Source organism: Pyrgilauda ruficollis, unplaced genomic scaffold (genome assembly GCF_017590135.1).
Source record: "Pyrgilauda ruficollis isolate IOZ18807 unplaced genomic scaffold, ASM1759013v1 scaffold27, whole genome shotgun sequence".
In the NCBI taxonomy this organism is placed as follows: domain Eukaryota; kingdom Metazoa; phylum Chordata; class Aves; order Passeriformes; family Passeridae; genus Pyrgilauda; species Pyrgilauda ruficollis.
In genome coordinates this window covers 8,722,953-8,745,759 of record NW_024524044.1, presented here as the reverse complement: position 1 = coordinate 8,745,759, position 22,807 = coordinate 8,722,953, and the positions used below count along the sequence as shown (strand labels likewise).

The following is a 22,807-nucleotide window of genomic DNA, read 5'->3' as shown; positions in this document are numbered from 1 at the left end:
CATCATGTTGAATGATTTCTTACACCATAAACTCAAGTCCATGGAGTTCAATAGAAATGTTAACAGGAAAAACAGTGTTTTAGTGTAAGATAAGTTATCTAATTCCAACTTAAATTATTTTTATCTAAAACTGAAAGTTATCTCTATTTTAAATTGAATCAGATGAAACAGAAGTCATAGTTTTACAGACTCCCAGGGCTGTGCTGCGTGGATGTGGTGCAAGTCCAGGTTGAATGGGAAAAGATGAACTTGGGGAAAGAGAATTTCCCCTTAATCTTTCCATTCATTCTGGGAAGGAAATGTATCAACATTTCATAACAGAACTCACTTCCAGCTGCAGGTCCCTTCAGTGAAAATTAATAGATTATGAAACACCACGTATTACTTGCCTCACAAGTAATCACAAACCCTTGGTCCAAGAAGAAATATTGGATAAACTGCTCCTGCTCATCAGCAGACTCAGAGATGCAGCCTGGGCAGAGCAGAGAAGCATCTGGTGGGGTTCCTACCAGCTTGCATGGCTGAGCAGTTGTCTCCACCTGCACAACTATGAACCTAAGGAAGAACTCAACCTACTGATCCTTGGAATGTACTAATGTACTTCACCAACTGTACTAGCACTATTTCCTTTTTTTCACAGCAAGTTTATTTTAGGAACTCAAGTGTGCAATCTCTGCTACATATCAGTTACTTTGCTATTAATAGCAATGATCAGAGATGCTACGAATTAATGATTTACTTCTAATGTGTTTTTTAACCTTAAAGTAAAGCACAAAATTTAATTTTAGCTGTACCTTCACTATAACTAGAGGAAAATAGAATCCATGCCTTGAGCAAGTCTCTCAAGGAAAAATTCAATGCACTTTCCACTTACCCCACAGAAAATTATTGTATGCTGGACATCAGATATATTTCAACACTAGTATATCCAAATAGCATGCAGGCTAGGTTGGTGGTAATGTGTCAAAATACCCTGTCAAAGGAATAAAAAAACAAAGTAGATCTTTAAATTTTTCAGGGAGCAATGAGAAGACATGATCAGATTAAACATTGGCAAATTTTACATTTAATTTTAAAATATTTGAATATATTTCTACTAATTCTCTGTTTCCACTTGTTGTATTAGGAGCTGAGGGTATTAAGCATTTCACATATGGGATCTGTGCATAGTGACAGCAGCTCAGTGTACTTGGCAAGTCATCATTCATATAACACTTACCTACACTTATCAACACAGATTTCCATACTTGAGATTTACAAGATCTGCAGCAACAAAAATTTCTTCCACTTTTCACTTTGTTGGTATAATTTTGTATCACCTTTGCTGGGTTTGAAAGTTAATGACTTCATTTCTCTATAGCCCCTTTTCCTGTCTTATCTTAAATGCCATGATACTAATTGTGGAGCAGCCAATCCAAAACAGAGTAAATTAGGGTAAACTAGGGGCTCTCACTGCATAGCACAACCACTTCTCTTTAATTTTATCACAACAGTGGAGGCTTCCAGTTCACAAATGCTGATGCAAGGGAGAAGAGTGTTCTTCTCTGGATGCATAAGAGACCCCAATACACCATGTATTTTATTTTGTTATGCAACCAATAGACAGTAGACTTTTTTGTGATATTGTAAGTGTAGCACTATGGAATGAACAGCTGTCATTGCTGATTATATAAAAAAAGATAATGCACACATCCTGATGTATAGAGGTGATCTATGTGTTGCCTGTAAAGTGTATTTATCAAAAAATACCTATCAGTAGTCCCTTGCCTCCTACTGGTGCTTGGCACAAGGTTAGTGGGGAAAAGGAATATTTGGTTACAAGCAAGGTTCATGCTTTCTGTGTCCCTGGGTGAGGAATTGGGAAATCTCATGGATAATTGCACAGCTGAAGCATTTAGCAGCAAACAGAGGTCCACTGCAAAGGTAGGTATTCCACATGTACCAGCTGATTCCTACCTGCACACGTATCTTCTTTGTCTCTGCTGTGCTTCTGTGTTTTGGCAGACCTTGCCATCACAGGAGAGGACAAGGTGACCACGCACCCTGTGTGTGGGCTGGTGCAAGAGCACCACTATTATCCTGGGGTCACTCAAACCTGTGTCCTTGCTGAGGTGAATGGTTACAGCTTTTCTGTAATGCAACAACAGTACAACAGCAGAGGTTTTTCCAAGCCTTGGGGCCTGGATCTATGTTCTTTTATGGCTTCCTTGAATTGCTCACATGAAGTGTGCTGTCCTCAAGCAAGCATTGCTCTTGCCTGCTGTAAAGGTCAGGAAAGGCTTATTCAAAGGAAACAGCCTGTGTGCAAACAACACCCCACACTGGCATCATTGCTTTAATCAGGACAATCATTTGTCAGCCTGCCTGTCCTCTCTGATACTTAGATATGGAGGATCTGGTTTCGCTCTCTTATGATGACAAAATCTTAAGTATTCTTACTATAATTTTGTATTAAAAATGTCTGTTACATTATTCATTCTACACCTTCTCTGTAGACAATAAAGCTACAAGAAGTTTTCTTACAGTTTCCCATAGGAAGAATTGCTAAAAATTTTCTTATTTGATTTTTGTGAGACATTTTTCATATACTTCTAAAGTTATTCTTCTTCATGGGATCATGAGGGGAAAGTCCTGCTTAACAAACTTAATTTTCCTTTATGACAAAGTCACCCATCTAGTTGACCAAGGGAAGACAGTAGATGTGGGATTCTTTTTATTTTGGCAAAGCTCTCAATACAGTCTCTCACAGTATCCTTCTGGACAAAATGCCCAGCACACACAGCTGGATGTGTCCACAATACATAAACAGTACAATTTTATACTGTTGTAGTTTGGGTTCCTTTGCCCGAGAAAAGCAGCCAATTTAAGCTGTAACCTGTCTGGGGACTATTCAGGTTTTCAGATGGGTAAATTTTGTTGCAGGGCACAGGTAGCCCTTAAGCAAGTGGCTTGGGAAGTTATTGCTGTTAATTCCCATATTCTCACCAGAGATGGAGGGACAGATTACAAGAGTGCTTCTAGGCAACTGTCATGCCAGGTAGGATGGATTTGCATAAACCCTCTTTAATTCATTAGGGGCACTAAACTCTTTAAACCACTCTACCAGGACCACAAGAGCAGGTGAGTAGAAGCTGTTGGTTGTGACCATGTGTCACAGCACGGCCACAGTACACAGAGTATCACCACACAACTCCAAAAGGCTTTAAGCATTTTCCCATACAGAGTAACACCATACCTCATCAGAAGGCTTCAGACATCTTCCCATAGAGAGCAACACCACATCAGAAAGCTTCAAGTGTCTGCTCTCCTTGTTCTTTAGCCCAGCCTTTTGTAGTCTTATGTTCATGCATTTCACCTGTGTGTCCCTTTGGTGATTGGTGAGTGCACCTGGGCACTCCATGTCCCATTGCTTTCAATGCTGCTCACCTGCTTTTCACAGCTGTAGTGCATTAGGGATGAGGCTCTGCCACAGCCAAACTCCCAATTACCACAAACTGTCTACCTCCAACCATGTGGTACTTTTATTCTTCATTTTTCTTCCTAATAGAGTCCTTTTCAAACTTGTCTGTAAGTTCTTTCTTCTTACTTTTAACCAGTAAGTTCTCCACCTTCTCAGAAATCTTGAGGATGTCTCCTTCCTTCTGTTCACTCTTATCTTTAAGTGTATGCTCCAGGATTTTTTGCAGAAAATTTGAACATATTTAATTTCTTGGAAATTCCACCTCTTCATTTCAAGATCCATTAGAGGACACAGGCATAGGAATTAACATTTTTACTCAAATCCATGGGAGGCAACTGATATGTAGTAGGTATAATTTTGGGTTTTACGTTCTGATTCTGCATTGTGCACTGAAACGTGTACATGAACATAACATTAACATTAGGGTGCCCTAATGATTTTATTAGCAACTTAATTCTTTTTTTCAGGAGAAAGGCATTATGAAGGGACCTTTCATGTGTTAAGCACTTTTCCATCTAATCTATGAAGACAAAAGCAGCTGGGATTTGTGAATCAGAGATTTGTGAATCTAGATATTAGTAAGAAAGGGATTATAATCATGTGAAAGGGTGGATTTTTCTTTTACTTGAATTACATAATTGAACTAATACCATCCTAACAGTATTGAGGCTCTCCATCCTTAGGCCACTCACAGCAAGCTCCTGGAGGCAGGTCCTGTAGCCACTGAAGTGAGGGAGAACTTTGCCATGGACTTCAGTTGTGCAAGATATGTCCTCAAATGAACGCAAGTACACATAAGGAGTCTTACAGCTCATGCAAACAGGGGAGCTGATGAGTGGGCAAGTCGATTACAGCACTTTCACTGATTCCACATATGGATGTAGTATGTGGGAAAATGTTTGCACCACCTGCTCAAATTAACTTACTGTTCTTTGCTTTGAATGATCCCTTGGGGAATCAGTGGAGAGCAGGAAGCACCCAGCTCTTTCAATTCCCAGTTCAGTTTGTTGTAGGAAAAGCTGTTACTGTATATGTATGCCCCAAGGCTTTTGAGAACAGAGAAACTGAACAGAAAAAAATCCCATTGCCAAACCAAGGTTTTCAGTGCAACTTTAAACCAAGTATCTGGACCCCTCATTCTATTTATTGTGTCCACATCTCACATTGACATCAGCAGTGATTTTCAGTGCTTCATTCAACTCATTTGTTTACTTATTTGCAGGGATTACAAACAAAGCCTCCCATAATGCCATACAGCTTTCAAATCTGAGGTAGACAACTGTGCATTATGGATTGCAAATTGGCATTAGCCCAGATTTTCTGCTCTGTAGCTCTAATCCAGTCTGTTATTAGTTGAAGACAGCATCGTGCAATTTAATTGTTCGTGTGTAGGAGCAAGACCACATATAATACCTCTGTTGTCTCTCCTTGTCTTCCAAAGCTTATGGGAGTCAGGCTTTGTTGTGAGACTTGTGTTTACCTCTGGTGAACAAAAAGATTAATTTGTGCAGTCCTCGGCTTCCTCACAGAGGTACATCTGTTTTGCCTTCTTTTCCAGCCTTTCCTGCAGAGAAGCACAGGCTAATTTGCCTCCTGGACAAAGAAAGCCCAGAGCCGGTGTCTCACATCCACCTTGCTGTCACAGCAGTGCCACGTTGCTTGCTCTACATGCCTCCCACACAAACGATCTCACAAAGAGCCCTGTGCCGACGCAGCTTCTGTACCCAAGCTGTGTTACCCACAAGCACTAGGAATGCCTCTGCAATGCACTGTGCTCTGCAGGTCTGCTACAAATTTAATGGAAAGGGGGAGAGCAGAGGGTGGGGATGATGCAGAGAAAGAACAAAGGAGCTGTTGCCTTTCCACCCCCTCTGCCATCAGCACTATCCTCCTCCACATGCACACTGTGGACTGCACACCTGCCTGTGCCCATGCCGCAGTCACCAGCACAGCAGCTAAGGCTGGACCCCAGCTATTAAAGCCTTGCTCACAGTCATCAGCTTCCCTTCACAGCAACCTCTCATGATGAACTGCCCCCACATCTCATGCAAATTTTAAGGGAAAATTGTAAAGTCTAAGAGATAGTTGAAGTAGTCCTGTGTGTGGTTTGGTTCTTCTCATTTACCAAATCAGCTTTGTTGGAGCCAGTTCCAGCATACAGCATATGGCTCCACGTGGAGCCAGATCCACATACAGCAGCTCCCTTGTAGAAGCAGTGTAGAAGGAACATCTCCTAGACCTTCTCAGCCTCAGGAGCAGATACGCCAGTGCACGGAGGGCACTGGGTCTGGATGGCACTCTTGACATGGCAGGCTGCCACCTCTGTGACAGAACAGCTGTATCTCTCCTGGGTGCAGCAGAATCACTCTCTAAATTCCCTCTTAGCATGTTTAGATGACGCTGTTTAGGAGCAAGGTGAATACAGACCATACTCCCGACCCGAGGGAGTGAAGCACGCTGGAGGTGGCCCTCGGGGGCTTTTCTGAGCGATAACGAACACGCAGCGAGAGAGATCGAAATGACAGAGACCCGAGCCTCCTCCAGGGAGGACGGTCAAAGAAATTCCGCGAAGCTGCTAGTCACTCTGCCTTTCTTCTGCTGCTTCGATGGTGTCTCCCAGAAAAGAAGACTGAAGGAGGGGTGCGGGGGCTGTGGGGTGACCCCTGCGCGGCGCGGGGGCCGCAGCATCCCCGAGGGGCGCTGACGGAGCGCGGCCGGCAGGGGGCGGCACAGCCCCGCGGCACCGAACCGGCCCGGCCCGGCCCCGCCGTGTGCCCGCCGTGTGCCCGCCCTCTGCTGCCGTCCCTCTGCTCCCTGCCCTCTGCTGCCGGCCCTCTGCTCCCTGCCCTCTGCTGCCGGCCCTCTGCTGCCTTCCCTCTGCTGCCCGCCCTCTGCTGCCGTCCCTCTGCTCCCTGCCCTCTGCTCCCCGCTCCTGCCCCAGCGCGCCCGTGAAACGCTCCCGTCGGTGTCCCGACGAGCCATGGTCACAGCACCCTCACCTTGCTCCCGGGCTGGAAACGCCAGAGGTGGTGGGGCAGGATCCTGCTGATCTGGGAATGCTCAGCAGTGATGGGACCAGGTACCAGCCCCAGCCAAGTATCCACGAGGCTGGGACTCACGGAGAAAATCTTAAGGCTCACTAATCTAGAGAAGGCAAGAGAAGATGTGACAATGTTTAAACAGGTGAAGGCTGCTACAAAGGGAAAGTTGTCCTCCAGCCCCACAAAGCACCAGCTACTGGATACAGGCAAACACCAGATTAGGTCAGATGCTTGAATAACATTTCTGATGGTCAAGGTTTTTTGTTTTTGGTGGTAGTGGTGATTTCTTCTTTATTACAAGTTCTTAAAAACCTCTCGTGACCTGGACAGACATATGGCCATCCAGGAAACAGCCTGGTACCTTCCCTGGCAGTCTGCTCAGAGCGCCGATTCAAATGTTGCACTGGGTCTCTATTTGCTACAAACTAGAGATCTGAAGACAATAGAGCTCTTCTGGCTGATGTCATCGTTACTCCTATCAATTCTTAAGAAACCTTATATAAAAATAACTTTTTAAGAAAGAGAAAGAAGACGGCAGAGTGGATGGAAGATGAAGGTAGAAGGGAGGGAAGAAAAGAAGGAAAGAGAGGGAGGGAGGGCAGGCAGAAGTGTACTTAACTTCCTCTCCTCTTCCTAGTCCTGGCAATCCCAAACATTCCTGGAAATTTCTATGCTTAAGAACAGTGGCATGTTCATGAGGAGCCTTTCTGGCTCATTATACAACAAACTTACTTCAGATATACTGTGTGTGGCTGGTAACCATTCCATGAGGATCAGTTTCAGTATAAAAAAGAAGTACATTTTAAGTAGAGTTGAAACACTGAAGAAATCCGGGAATCATCCATCATGCCCTCTCTTCACTACTGGCATTTGCCATTGTTGTCAAAACAGTCCCACATCAATAGCAATATTTAAAGAAGATATTCAATGTATTAAATGTTAAGAACACGATTTACATGTCACATTAGGCTTCTCAGAAAACACCAATGACTCATCTTGCAATTGCTAATTAATGGAGTATTCAATTACAACTCTCATTCATTGCTCACAACGGAGCAGAACACAATTTACAGTCACGCAGGCTCTTGCAGAGACACCGCAGTTGTCAGAGTGGCACAGTCCTGGCACAAGGGAACCTCTAAACCTCCTCCTGGCAGAGGTCTTTGCTTTTGATAAAGTTCCTCCCATTTCAGCCCTCCCTCTCTGTTATGAATAAAAAGTTACCTATTTTTGTTTAAGGCTACAGAGCTAAAACCGGTTGGACCAATTGCTGTCAAATTAGCTTCATTGTTAAGAGTTCTTATTTAATTGCCCGTCAATGGTTGGTGATTTAGCCATTGTCCTCCCAGTGCTTGCCCTGGAGCTACACCTGGACAGGCAGCCCAGGAGAATAGGAGTGGCCTGAGACCACGTATGCAGATGAGAAATGCACTGCTCCAAAAGTTTCCCAGGAAAACCCCTAAAAACAACGAGCCAATATAGAATTAGGGGACCCTAGGTGATGTCTAAGGACGGGCGCGCAGTCCAGTACCTGCTCGGATCCTTTTTGCTTCTCACCCTGACCTAAAAGGATGTTCACTAAGGAGGGGACCCGAAGTGTTGGACCGAAAAGTAGGAATCTGCCAATCTCCCGTGAGGACGCAGTCCCCAGCTCTGCCTGCAGACCAGCGGACAGAGCTGCATCACCCTCCTCCTCCGTGCCACTCTTGGGGACAGCGGCGGCGTGGGCGCGACCCGTCGATTTCTCCCCACCTGAGCTGAATCTCTTTAATAAAGGCATTAAAAAGGAGAAAGATCTCCTGCCCATTTATGTCACTCTCCACTTTCAGAAATGTTGTGCACCACAAACCAAGCTGAAACAGCACAGGCAAAATCTCCAGCCACGTTGTTTCATGTCATTAGAGACCTGCATCTTACTTTAGTCCTTGTAAAGGCATGTTCAGCCACCACAGCTCTTGCTGAGCCAGCAAAGGAAACACTGCCTAAAGTAAGTATACACTTATATATGTTGACATAATCAGGGTGCAGAATCACGAGCTAAAATAAAATCAGACCAACAAGGTTCACAGTATTCCCAAAAGCACAGGGCTTGTCAATCAGATCAGATCAGATGAGGTATTTCCTGCAGGCTAAGGCAGTGCTCCCATGCTCTGACCAAAAAAACCATTGAGCTTTTGCATCTGAAGCAGTGGGAAGCTTGGGGACAGACCTGTAGTTTGTCAAGGGGTTCACAGAGTTTGAAAAAAACACCATTGGTGGTGTAGTAGGAGGAGCTGCAGTCAAAAAAATACTGAACTGTCACTCAGTATCAGTATCAGCTTGAACCAAACACATGACACTGCAAATAGCTGGGGCTTGAGTAAAAGCCTGGCACACACTGATAGTTGAGCAAATCTGAGGATAAAATCTGTGATCAGCTGTGTAAGGGACGCTACTGCAACTTGATATTCAGGCTGCTGAGCATAAGGGCCTCTTGTGCTGCTTAGCCAATGTTCACAGGGCACAGGGTGGATCCGGCATCATGGAAAGCTTGTGGCTGGGCAAGGCTGATGATTGGAAAGGTGGGATTAGTAGCAGACTCAGAAGCAAGCAGCTGTGGTCAGGGGGAGCAGCTGCATCTAGAAATTCCACTACTCAAAGGGCCAATGTCCTTGGATGCCAGTAAAGCCATTGGGCACACTCGTCAAAAGCATCAATCAACTTGTTCTGATCTAGTAGAGTGTCCCATGTTTCTTGGTGGCCTTCACTCACCAGTTGTGGGGAAAAAAACCCAAAAAAACAAACATCTACAGCACTAGATTAAAATGCCCAATGTGAAATTTTCTTCCTTTTATGTCAGACACTGGATGGCTCTTCCTCAGAATTGAAGCTCTGTGTAGCTTGCACCTTGTTTGAGTCAGTGTGTTTTGATCATTCACACGTGAAATGCCTGCTATGTGCTTTTATAGCAAGTTGAAACAGGAAGTAAAACTCCCAACTGTCTCAACATGTCTGGACTTGATTTCCACATACCACATACTTGCAAAGCTCAGCCTAATCCTAAACTAACCCAGGATGTGAAGTAAGAAAAAAATTAGAAAATAAACCTTCACATCTGTTCAAATGAAACTGCATTTGGACAATAAATGTGTGCTCAGACTAAATGGGTGTTTTAAGCCATACTGTCACTGAACTGTGACTTACCAGAAACAGAACAGAGAAGCAGGAAAAGGGTAAGAGACAATTCCAGGACACAACCAGTTGTTATAATCAACTCTTGACACATCTTTCTGAAAACAAGTATTTTCTTGACCGGTGAAATACTTGTATGTGTCAGCCTAGTAATCTGGAGTATCACCAAATGCCCCTTGTACTTAGAGAGGTGGTGCAATACAGATTTTTCATGTTTTCTGGGTGAAACATTTAACGTTTTTCCAGCAGGAGAGGCCCCCTGCAAGAGAGAAAGCAAAGGGCCAGAACAGCAGTGGCAAGCAGGGCTGCACATCGAGGAAGTAATGGATAAATTCAGAAATTATGTCGTTTGGAGTGTGATATCCCTGCGATTTCAGTCTTCATTAGACCCACGGCGTGTTTTCACATGGATACCCGGTGCAGTCCCACCCCTAAGGGTTCTCTCTTACTCCTTACACCTGTACGCATTTCCAGCCGGCTCCCAAGGACGGCCACGCGTGTCCCAGCAGCCACGGCAGGCACGGACACCCGGGCAGCGCTGCTGGCTCCCCGTCCAGCCTCGCAGGTCGGTGCCAAGCGGGTCTCCTGCACCAAGCCGGGCTCGCCGGGAGCGGTCGCCGTGGCGGCAGAGTTGCTTCACCAGCACAGACAGACGCGGCCTCAAGACGTGGCTCAGTTCCCTGCCAGAAGGGCCCCCGCCCCCCACGGAAGCTGAAGGCGCCTGGAAACCGCTCATGGCACCCCCGCACGCTCCGCTCCGGGGCTGCCGCAGAAATCCCGATAGCCCCTGGCGGCCCTTCCGCCGGCACAGATCCGAGCGGCCGCTGGACCCGGCCCGGACACGGGACCGCGCGGCTCCGGGCCGCAGCAGAGCGGCCGCCGGTGGAGGAGCCACGCGGGGCGAGAGGAGGAGGAGGAGGGGCCGGCGGCGGGTGGGCCCGGCGCGCCCCGTGGGCTGGGAGCTGTAGTCCGCTGCCGCCCGCTGCCACGCAACCGGGAGCGGAAGAGGACTACAGTGCCCAGGGTGCCCCGCGGCGGTCCCGCCCCGCGCTGACTCGTGCAGCACGTTGTCCGGCTAACGCGCCCCGCGCCCGCTCCGCCCGCAGCGCCCTGGCTAGCGGCGGCTCCGCCGCTCCCATCGACCAGCACGGCAGGTCAGCGGGGACGGGGGGTGGCCGCGCTGCCGCGTCCCTCCGGGCCGGGGGGCGGCGGGGCCGTGCTGGGGCCGACCGAGGTCGTGGCGGTGCGTGCAAGGGGAAGCGGATGGAGGGTGCCGCGGTTCTGCCGGTGCCCCGCAGGAGGGGAGGGGGCTACGAGCGGCGCGGCCGTGTCCCCTCGCTGCTCGCCCTTGGCACGCACCCGGCCCTGCCCCTCCGGGTGTCGGCCCGGAGGCGCTGCCGGGCAGCGCCCGCTTGGGCAGGCAGGTGGCCGGGGCGCGGCGGCCCTGCTCGCTCCCGTTGCTGGAAGCGCTCCCCGGGCCTGGCGAGAGAGTTGCAGCCGGGGCTGGTCCGGCGCTGCCCCGCCGGTGACCCCGCAGGCGGCGGGGCTGAGGGGTCTCTCCGGCGGGGGCGGCCTCGCGGCGGCGGGCGAGCCCCGTCTCGTAGCGGGCGGGCTGAGGCGATCGGGCCCGCTCGCGGGGCAGGAGGAGGCCGGGCGGCCGGTGCCCGCCGCCTGCCGGGGGCGTCCCGCGAGAAGGCCCGCGCTGCCCTGCCCTGCCCTGCCGGCCGGGGAACTGCGGCTGGGCTGGAAACTGGTGGGAAAATACGACTCTTGGGGCCGTTTGTAGGGTCCTGGGCCCACGTGTCTTCAGCTCCTTCGTTATGGCTGTTCACTGGTTTGGGTTCACGGACGTGGCACAACGCTCCTCATCCAGGTGGTTGGTGATAAGAGCGTGGGATTTGTTTGGTTCTGGTGGGGAGCTGCGGAAAAGCCGAGACTCACAGTTTTTCTTCTTTTTTTTTTTTGGTCTCTAAACAGTTGTGGCTTTTTCTGAATTCACCTCTGAAAACAGTTTAAATTAACCTAGCTCTTGAACATAACTTTTGTCACAGGCATAGCCTGGGCTTTTCTCTTGAGGAAAATACATGTACTGATGCAGATGTCAATATAAGAGAGGTGTTTATTTTTGCTAGCTTTCAGGAAGGAAGGGAGTATTTTTCTTTGGTAAAACTTTGGAGAAAGTTGCAACTGGTGGGTTGGAAAAGTGAGAGAACGGGATGGTCTTTTACAGCTTAGATGCTGTTTCACAAATGTGGTGGTGACAATACTAATTGAAAAAAATACCCAGGGTGTCTGGAATGACACTTCTCCATTTTGTAGAGTTGTGTATCTGTGCAACTACTGTCCACCTCATTCGTGGAGGTATTTCTTCTTAGAAAGCTAACAGAGTAAAGCAAAAAAAAAATTTAAAAACCCAAACCAAACAGATTCCAGGAGTGGTTTCTCATCTGTATTTTAGTAGGGTATAGACCTTACACAGTAGGGGAAAAACTTATCCATTTAATTATCCTAAGCTAAATGAGTTTATTAACTGAAAAATCTGGGTTCTGGCTGTGGCACTGGTTTGTGCCCTGCTGTCTGTGGCAGTAGACTTTCAAGATTCAGTAACTTGAATTGACTGTTGTATTATAAATTTCAATTTTAGGCTGCTTATTGTAAATTTCAGTCCTCACAGTGTCTGACACTCTGGCACCTTAACTGTAGACTTGGATATTGTGTAGCTTGGTAGTAGAAGAGTTAGATTGATTTTTCAGTATATTCTTTCTTCCATATGGTAAAAATGATGAAACACTGCTGCTGCTGCCACCACAACTGTGAATGAACCACGTGGTATTGCCGTCTATTTGTGGGAGAGTCATACGAGTGCTTTTTTAAAAAGAATACTTTTTGGAAAGCATCTTCTTTTTCCTTATTTGCTATTCAGGAAAAGTGCAGAGAGAGATTTGGGGCAGTCTTTCAAAATGTAGAAATGAGAGCAGGCCAGAGATAAGTGTGCTCCAGATTTAATGGGAGTGGTGTGTAACTCTGTCTGTCTGAAGTGATATCACAGCGTGTGCTTTGCCAGCCAGTGCCAGCAGGAAAGAAGGATTCCGTAGCTCTCCTTGTCCTGTCAGGAGACAGGACACTGGCTGTCTTTCATAGATGATTCGGTACAAAATCTGACCAATATATTCTCTTGGTGATAGTTGTTACTAGATTAGAAACATATTTGCAAATACCTATGTGACTTGAATCTGAGATCAGACCTTTAGTTATTGAATGCTTTTTTAAAGGGCCATTCAGATGGTGGTTTGAACATGTTAGTTAATGCTGCAGTTCTGTATTTGAGCTTAAAACTTTTGTAGTGAAAACTCTTTTTTTCCCTTTCTAAAAAAAGGACTCAAGGGAACATAACTTTGGTATTAACCACAGTTTATAGATTTGTATGAAAACGTGCATGCACTCAATAACAGGTTCTCTTTCTCAACACTTCTTTTTATACTAATAATAATAATTTTTAAAAAAAGTAGAGGAGCTCTTTTCTACTCCTGCCTCTTTCTTTGCCTTTAGTTGACCTGCTTTGCAGTTTTGATTGAAATCACTGAGGGATGCAGGATCTTAGCATGTCCACATGCAAGAATGTAAATGTCCTGATGACCCTGCATATAAAGCACTGCGCTGGAGCTCCGGGGGTGTTTTCCAGTGGGTAAGCCCTTCAGGCTGTCTGCTAAATAACTCTGTCTCTATTGATAGTGCAATGTCCTGCTCTTATGTTGAGAAGTCTGTCTATCTCAGGAAGGGTGTGCACGCTTTTGAGAGGGAGCAAGAGCCTACACCACGGCTGAACAACACCATGACTGCTGGTGAAATTGAAGAAAGTGTTCAATCACTGCATGCTGCATCTGGAGATGCTGGTCTTGCCTTGCTAGGATGCATGTCTTGCATGTTAACTGGTGGCTGTCCTTCAGAAGGACAGCAAGACAGCCAGTTACAGTGTAGCCTGTAAAGAAGGAGGTCATTCTTCCCCTGTACTCAGCTCTGGTGAGGCAGCACCTTGAGTGCTGTGTCCAGTTCTGGCCCCTCACTTCGGGAAGGACTTTGAGATGCTTGAGCGTCCAGAGGAGGCAACAAGGCTGGTGAGGGGCTTGGAACACAAACCCTGTGAGGAACGGCTGAGGGAGCTGGGGGTGTTTAGCCTGGAGAAAAGGAGACTCAGAGGTGACCTTATCACTCTCTACAACTCCCTGAAAGATGGTTGTGGTCAGGTGGGGGTCGGTCTCTTCCACCAGGCAGCAACTGACAGAATAAGAGGACACAGTCTCAAGCTGTGTCAAGGGAAATGTAGGTTGGATAATAGGAAAAAGTTTTTCATGGAAAGAGTGATAAAGTACTGGAATGGCCTGCCCAGGGAGGTGGTGGAGTCACCATTCCTGCATGTGTTTGAAAAAAGACTGGATGTGGCACTCAGTGCCATGGTTTAGTTGAGATGTTGGGCATGGGTTGGACTCAATGATCTTTAATGTCTCTTCCAACCTAGTCATTCTATGAATTCTGTGAATATTCTGAATTGGTTAGGTGCAGAGTCCTTTACAGGTTAAATGAGTGGTGCAATAGCTGGATGGACTTGGAAATAGAAGAGCTTTCCTATGTGTCTACAGTACCGAGTTGTTAGTGTTATCATGGGGCTTCTGCAACTGCAGGCTGGAATTTGCTACCCTGGAGCTTTGTCTCTGAGTAGTTTTTCTTCAGTTCTCTGCTACAGCAGAACTGTATTTCTTTATTTTTGGCCAGAAGATGGGCCCATGTCATGTAACTGTTTTCAACTTTGTGTTCACCTAAGGATTTTGAAAGAGTACATCACCTTGTTCACAGATAGTGTTTGGAGAGTAGGATGAAAAGGACAGGAAGAACTCTACTGATAAGTAATGTGCTTGGCAGTTGGGCAAAATTATTTTGTCCTCTGAAATCCCAATTTTACCGTCATAAGGATTGTGTTTCCAAGTGTTTTTAACAAAAGTGAATGTGTCTGCTGGTACTTTTGAGATGCAGCTTCTGTATATTTCAGCAGACAGCCATTGGCATCACAGAACTTCTTCACTTGTTTCCTTTTCTTGCTGCTTGTAAGTGATGAACAGAGTGGAAGAGCAACTTCTTGTAGAACTCCATGCACATGCAGCAGCTGTGCTATTTCCCTTCTGCTTGGGAGTGTTTTGCAGAGGATTTTCCAAAACCAGAAGTATCACTTTGTTCATAGCTTTATGTGGCCTGGAGGGAGAGGTGCTGATATCTGACTCCAAGCTGCTGGATACAGGAAAGTCTAATGAAATTATTTTGGTTCTAGATCTTTGCTGAATTGACATAATTCACATTGGAATGCAATAGGAAAGTGACTTGAATAGATGTTAGGTTCTAAAAAACTGTCAGTTTCTGAGTGCCTGTCCAGACTTGAGCCACATCACTGTGGTCTTTCTGTCCCATGTTTCTAAATTTAGCTGTATATTTATAACCTCTGCAACCTCTTAAAAGAGTAAAGATTTGGGCTAATGTTTGTTCATAAATCTGCAATGCAGTGCATTAGCATCCTGGTACACCTCATACTTACTCATTTTGTCAAGTAGCCTCAGTCAGTGTGATTAGCAATAACTTGCAAAACCACAGAGCATATGAGAATGCCTTCTTGTCTTTCAGTGATAAACATGTTTTCAGTGTCCCAGACCACATATTCTCGTGTTTCAGCACTTCCTTTCAAGCAAAATTAATGTAGTTGTCTTTGACTTTTATGTTTTAACTACCAAAGCATGCAAATGGACGTTGACTCTAGTGTGCAGGTACCCGAGTTTAGGCTACATATGTCTGCACAGTTCGTTTTGCAGGAAAACCTCATTGATACTCAGAGGGTAAAAATATGCATTTTGAAATTTGTGAACTTCTGAGCAGTGAGAAACCAGAGCCATGCTCTACAACCATCTGTGATTACAAAACCAGTTGCTCAGTTGACTTTCAAAGGCGTGGGTTTGTGTCAAAGAGATAACATGCAATATGTGGAGTAGGTCACCTTGGTGATAATTTTGAAATACATTCCAATTTCTGAATTTGTGGCTGTTACATTAATTGCTAGACAGGTCTCCATGGATGTATCCTTCTGAGTATGAACAGGCTATCAACAGAGTAGACACCATTTGGAGCTGATGATTATAAACATTGGTGAGATTTCTGTGCATAAGTATGGAAAAAGCCTCATCAATCTTAAATTCTGTGTTTATGTTGCAGAGTATGGTGCTGAGACTTAAAGAGGGTATCTGTTATTTTGGTTTTGCCTTCTTAGTAGGTTAAATGTTAAGCATGGAAGGTGCTTTATTAGGTATTTCAGACAGTAAGTAAAGAGTGCAACAGTTTGTCAATGGGAGAAAAGTTTGGTCTGTATCTTCTGAAGTACTGATATGCCTCTTCTGTTTATACAAAATAAGTGATCCTGTTAAACAGTAGCAGTATTCAAATGAGATGTCTTTATGCAGCACATAATATTAATGTAAAGTGTACAGGCTATACCAGCTAATTCAAATATATACAGGCTAAATCAAATATCCATTGCTAGTGGAACTGCAGGTTTAGAGGATGAAAGGAACACAGCACTCCTGATGCACATAGATGCAGGTAGATTTCTATTGCTGCATCTCATGCCAAGCTGATGGAAGCTGTGTTCTGGCCAGGGATACTGGTGTTAGGGGGCTCGCACATGAATCTGTTTGTGACATAGTCTTTTTGTGTTTGCCTGTGGTTTATGTCCAGTTCAGGACAGTTTTGGCTTAGTTGTAGCATGACCTGTGTGAGTTGTGCTATATTCTCAGTGGAGGACTCCCACCTTATTGTTTGACAGCTTGCTCTCAAATTCAGTACTCAGCCTATCTCTTATCTTTCCCACAGCAGCTTTAGAGGACCAAGGATGGGTGGCGGTGCCTCGTTACTAGGAGGAAGTGCTGTCCTGTGGGGTGCGTGAGGATCCTAGAAGGACCAATGATTAAAAAGAAAGGAAAATTCAGATTGCAAAATTGAAATGCTTTGAAAGTTTCATGAGCCTTCTAACTACTTGTTTAGCTATCAGAGGTCAGATTTGTAGATGTATTTAAGCATTCATATACCTCAGTTACTTACTTGTAAACAGGAACGAACGTACAATCCTATCTCAGAGGCTACAGGATCAACACTTTGAGATTAACAGTTTGATTAACACAAGAGATGTGAGTACCTTCTGCAATGTTAGTGAATACTGTAGCTATCAAAAGCACTGATAGATACATTTAGATTTGTTTGTTGAGGGGATCCAACACAGAAATTTTTCCTGTTCCTTTCAATAAAAGGTGGAACAAGCTGTAGTTTGGTGACTCCTTTCCTAGTTTCTTTACTAGCTATGCTGGTGTGTGTGCAGCACATGGAAAATACAGAGCAATTATAAGACTATGGACAACTTTTATTTCCCTCTTGCAGTGTCAACATGTTGAGGAAACAAAGTGCTGCTTCTGAATTTCTGTATAGCTCAGAAGGAGGACAACATCCAATAAAAATCTTGTTAAAAAGTAGCTGACTATGTTGTTTTATGGGTAGGAGCATGAGAGGTTTTTTGAGAGCTTTTTTATCGATTCAGTTGAATCACTGTCTGGAGGAAGCAAATTTAGACAAGACGTTAAAGGAACAAGTTTAGCCCTACTGCAGGAGGATACTGTAATGAATTTTCTGTGTGGTGTTTGAATTTTCTCACTGAACTATCTCACTGAAATGAAACAGGAAAGGGCCTTTTTTTCTTTAACTTACCTTGCTGGAAGCTGTGATTTGTGAGTGCAAGTACCTCTTGTGTTCTTGAGACTGCAAGCTGAGAGAGTTTCAGATGCCTAAATATGAAGCTGGAACCGAAACACTTTGGCTGACTAAGGCTATCAGGTATGAAAAATGAGTTCACAAGAAGATTTTGTGCAAAGTGCTGCTGAAGCTGGTTTATATTCGGAAAACTGGAGGGCTGATGTGAAATAGCATGGCAGGGGGTTCTTTCTGCCTCTGGTTTGCCAGTGTCTGTGCAGGGTAAGTAAGCGTTGCTAGAAGATGTTGAACCTTTCTGTGTGTTCCTTTCTGAACTTGCTATTTTGGGGGAAAGAGAATAATGCCCATGTGCATAGGAAAAATACAGCCCCTCTTTGGCAGTACTTTTCTCAGTAGCAATGACTGTCCTGTGTGTGCTGTAGGAACAAGAAGAGCTTGAGAGGAAATATGTGCCTATCAATAGAGATGAGTAATGGCTAAATTCTAGGTTTGCAGTTTATTTAGTGGTCTTAAAAATTCCTGTTTGGTTGCCTAGGTATTTTAAGAGTTGGCAAAAGGGCTTCATTTTTTCACATATGTATGTATAAACAACAGTTTTTAATGGCCCAGTGAAAGGCAGGTCCCCTTGGACTAACAAAGATGCAATAAGCACAAGAATTCCATATGCCTGGAAAAAAGGTGTTTGAGGTGGAGATTCAATCATCAATCACCCGTCTTTGTTTCTTCTAGCTCCAGGAATTTTCTTGGTAGTACTTGAATCAGGAGTATGAGTCCCTGATTAAGACAGTCTCCTGGCAGATACGAGAACAGAAATACTTCCTAATCTCTGATCTTTATGAGTGCCTAAAAGCTGCATCTCCCAGTGCATCTGAAAGAAGTGCACTGTCATGTCTGAGATTTTCAGTATATGGTATATCTCACAAGGGGCTCTTACAGGCTTTTGAAGTAGCTGGAGATGGGGAATTTGATTGGTTTCACATGTTCATGCCAAATCTCATGGTAAGTAGAACTTGAGGTTATGAGATATTGCAGTAATACATATTATGGAACACTGTAAATAATTGAACAGGGTTTTTTTTTTGCCTGTGGCTTTTCAGTTTGGGATTGAATTTCCTTCTGTTCCCTGGCAAGTTCTGTGGACTGCCTCTTTTTCACAAGCACTTCGTCTAACCTTCAGTGATCTGTTTCTCCTGGAGGGGCAGTGCTGTGTGTTGCACCTCTAAATGACTGTGAGACTCTTCCCTGCTTGCCAAAATAGTTGAAAATTCACCTATGGGTGAAAAAGCACAAACAAATAAGATGCCTTGTTACCTTGTGTAATTTCTTTAGGAAAGTAAACTTAAAAAAAAAAAAATTAAAAAAAAAGCCCAGAACACAGGTTGGAAAATTAAACTCCAATAAATTTTGAAATGCATGTATGTAAATTGTTCAGATGATGCCAGAATTTTATCTGAATTGGCTCCTTTTCTTGCTATTGGACATGGTGAAAGGAAGTGCATACCCGTGCTAGTTAGCTTGAGTAAAAGTCAAAGAAGTTCTCTCCCCCACCCCCACCAGTATCAGACATATAATTTAGCTAGTAGTGAGAATGGGATGACGTTTTCTAAAATGTCACTTGGTGGGAAAAAATACCATGTAGTGCTGTATAGGAGTCTATTTTTAAAATGAAACTTGCACTTCATTAGTTTGAAGAGTAGTCTGTAGATAAGAGACATATTTTCAAATGCCAGCAGACCTTAATCAAGCTTAGAAGTTTAGGTTGTATTTAGGGCCAGCTAATTCACTGACAGAAAAACACTGTGGTGTTTTGCACACAAACCAATTGAGAACCAAGCCCAGAGCTGAGCATCAGAGTATTGGTACACACTGAGTGATGCTGTAGTTGAAGTATTTTCTCAGAGCTGGTTTCAGCGTCTCCGCTTCATGCTGTTCCTCAAGTTTTGGTGCTGAAGTTCTTCCTGCAGCTGTTTAATCATCTGAACTAAAAATGTCTTGGTAGAGTGGGGGGAAAAAAGTGGTGTTTTTTTGAAACTGAGCCTGCTTTCCAGTGTAGTTTACTGCCTACGTCACCATGTAGGCAGGAAGGTCCTGGTTTTACAATTGTGCCTTGTAGCACAACCACTGGAGTGCTTATGTTGCCTGTGCAGACTTCTTGCATATTTTTGAATAGTTTGTTTTAATGAACCTCTTGGACTGTGTTGCAGTGTGTATTTTTTTGTTTTAATGAGGTATTTGCCTCACAGCTCAGGAGTTGTGTCTGTAGCTGTTCCTGCTCAAGCTGTGGGAATCTGTTGGGTTTCAAGGGAATTTTGCTCTAGAGAACGTGAAGAAGCCACTCTACTTTTTTCTTGCCCAGCCTACAGCTGTGATCTCAGGTTTGCTGGCTGACCATGAGCAGTGGACAGTGAGAAGACACAAATTTCTGAGATCCCTGCAGCATGGTGGAAGATGTGCCAGTGAACAGAATTACACTCACCTGCCCAGGCAAATGCTCTTTTAAAGAAATGTATTTTAAGCAAAGCTAGAAAGCAAAATGGCTTTCTAGAAACCAGAATGCAGAGCACTGATTCGACTGCAGGAGACTTTTGTATTTGGGGAAGAGGGAGGCTTGCCATTGCCATCACATTTGTGTGCTGAAGTATGCGGTCACCCAAATGACAGCCAGCTTTTCTCCAGCCTCATATGACCATAGGGCAGGAGCCAGACTTGTCTGTCTACTCCTCAGAGCGGGACTGCAAACATATTCGATGAATAAGTTGTTCAGGATTGCTCTCTCTTTATTTAATTAAATAAAACACTGATCACATGTACTGTGAAATAGCTCAAATGGGGGTAGCCCAAAATGCTGTAGTAGAGAAGCATCACTTTCTTTGAGTGCTTCAGTATTAGTGGGATGGCAGTGAGAATAAGCAGAATGAGCACTAGTCCATTCATTGTCTCATGTAATCACCTCAGAGTACCACCCAAGTCAAATCACAGTACTCTGTCAGTGTCAGGAAGAACTTTGGACTTTTAAGATTCCTTTATCCCTGTCGTTAAATAAAACATAGAAACCATTCAGTAAGGGTTTGAAAACCTAGTTTCACGGGTTTGTCACACAGAAACTAGCTGACCTAACCCTGGCATATTTATAAATATATGTGGTCACATGATGCAGATAAAACAACATGTATTACTATAGTTGAATATGAAGACTGTGACTGGTCTCCTGTTCTGTGCAGCAGTAAAGTACTAGAAATAGAGATGATTCCTAAAATCTGCCTGAAAACTGTCTTGATGTAGTTGATATGAACTGCACAGAACTACTGAATAAGTTGAGCAAGATTTCTGCTGTTGCAGAAACTGTCCTCTGGCTTGAGCCACCTCAAGAACCATACTGAAACAGGCTGGTTTTACCTACCGCTGGGGGAGTTGCTGTTGGTTTTTCTGGTTCTCTGAATGGCAGTAGAGTTGAAGAGGTGACATTTGTGCCTCTTCAGTTTGCTGCTTTTATTACTTCAGCCTTTATTAGAGACTGTAGAGACACATCTTTTTCTTGTTTTGTTTTTTTTTTTTTCCCTGGACAGTTCTTGAGCAAATATTCTGGTTTATGGCAATAATTTTTAATTCCCTCCCATTTCTTTTTACTTCTTGCAGTTCTTGTGTGATTGGTGATTGGTGAAAATAAGCCTACACTTCTGGAATGCAAGAGGAGCAACAGCCTGAGGTAGGGAAGATGAAATTTGTATCTCAGTACAATCGCAGGGAAGGTCAAGACTGAATCAGCCAGGTTCTTCCACTTATTTTTGGGCAAGTTCTGCAAAGTCTTAGGACTGATAATGCTGGTGTGAGACCCCTTTTAAAATGGGGATGGAGAGCTGAGTGCTAGTTTTCTTGATACATTTAGGTTCTTTTCTGGTTCTCTTTCCTTCCACTTGCAAAAGCTAAAATGGGTATTTTCTATTATTCTACTTGCATGTGAGGAATTGCATAAAATTGCCTAACCTATGAGATTAAACCTTTAGGAGGAAAAAGGTTTTGTGAGTAAATTACAGAACCTGATTATATAATCATTGTATAATCAATGATTGTATAATATATATCTCATTGTACATGGCTGAAGTTCCTTGCCATATTAAATTGAGATGCTTTTTCTATCCTTTCTGTTCCTTTTCTTCTTCTTTCTTATCCACGTATCTCTAAACCTTTTTCTGGTGTAATAGGTGAAGCTCAGGAAGTTTTTATCCTATGAAGTATAAGAAGTCAGTTCTTTTGTCCTGTTAATAAAAAGAAAGAACAACAGATTGCTAATGTGGTGGTTTAGTGCTGTGCTCATTGCAGTGTTGTGATGTTGTGATGACAAAGCCAGCATAAGTGATAGGATTAATTCCATATGTTACAGATGGATAAATTTTTCCAAAATATTGTTGTGACTAGACTCAACGTATGCAAGCAGTAGTCAAGCCATATGTTGTGATCAAAAGCTGAGCTGGTGTTAAATTAGATTTGTGCATGTAATTGCAATTTGCAGTGTAATTGCAGTTTGCAGTTGTCAATGAACAGACTTCTGCTTTGTAGTGAAAGGATGATGTGTTGCTGTGACTGTTTTAAACTTTGCACTGTAAAGCTGTTGTACTTTTTGAGTTTAGTCCATGAAATGTGTAATAAATTTTTCCTTGCTTTCAGTGGGGCCACGGTAAGACAATCAGGATTTATTTTCTCAAAATTCCTGTTTGGCATAATGGAATGCAAGAAGAAAATAATTACTCTTATAGAAAGCTCTTAACATTTGGGTGTGCTTTATACAGCCTTGCTTTAAACCTTACCAGGTTAAGTACAAAGTGCATAAACCAATCATTTTAGCTAAAAAGCTGGCATCCATCAGGGGAGGTTGTCTGCCTGCTTGCTGACTCATTAATATTGTCTTTCCTTTGGAAAGTACTTAAATGATGATGGGTTCTCATCCCATCTCTAACTTTTTGACTTACTGTTGTTCAGAAATTCCAAATTCTTCCAGTAATCATCCTGATTAAACTTTGAATTAAGGTAGTTACCTAAAGGTAATTTATAATTTAGCTTTCCCTTACTCCTGAGCCTTTTCTGCACTAACTCTGCCTCTCTGGCTTGAATGACATTGGCTGAATGACTGGAATTATTTAAATTTTATGCACAGGTTTTAAAACTTGCTGTTTAATTAAAAATAAGAAAGGTTTTTGTTAGCCAAAGACCTGTATCATATACTTCTAGGGATAATATCGAAGAGTCAGTCTTTGTGAATCTTTTCAATTGCCTGCTGTTCCTTTAGAGAGCAAAACTCTGCAGATGCCTTGTATCTTTTGATTTTTTATATGTATAATGTCAACAT

At 44.0% G+C, this 22,807-nt stretch overlaps 1 protein-coding gene across 5 annotated transcripts in view; it reads left to right on the top strand.

Annotated features, from left to right (window-relative positions):
- The first annotated feature begins 10,732 nt into the window (after positions 1-10,732).
- The window catches only part of TRABD (TraB domain containing), a 30,751-nt gene continuing 18,676 nt past the window's right edge, over positions 10,733-22,807 (top strand). Inside the window, exons 1-2 of one of the 5 annotated variants that reach the window (XM_041471517.1) lie at positions 10,733-10,826; positions 21,100-21,169. In XM_041471517.1, the coding sequence (XP_041327451.1) occupies positions 21,146-21,169 (24 nt within the window). In that variant the 5' untranslated portion in view covers positions 10,733-10,826; positions 21,100-21,145. Of the gene's footprint in view, positions 10,827-13,304; positions 13,358-17,535; positions 17,587-21,099; positions 21,170-22,807 lie in introns of those variants that run through there. The other 4 variants (XM_041471519.1, XM_041471518.1, XM_041471520.1 and 1 more) reach the window with 4 other exon arrangements.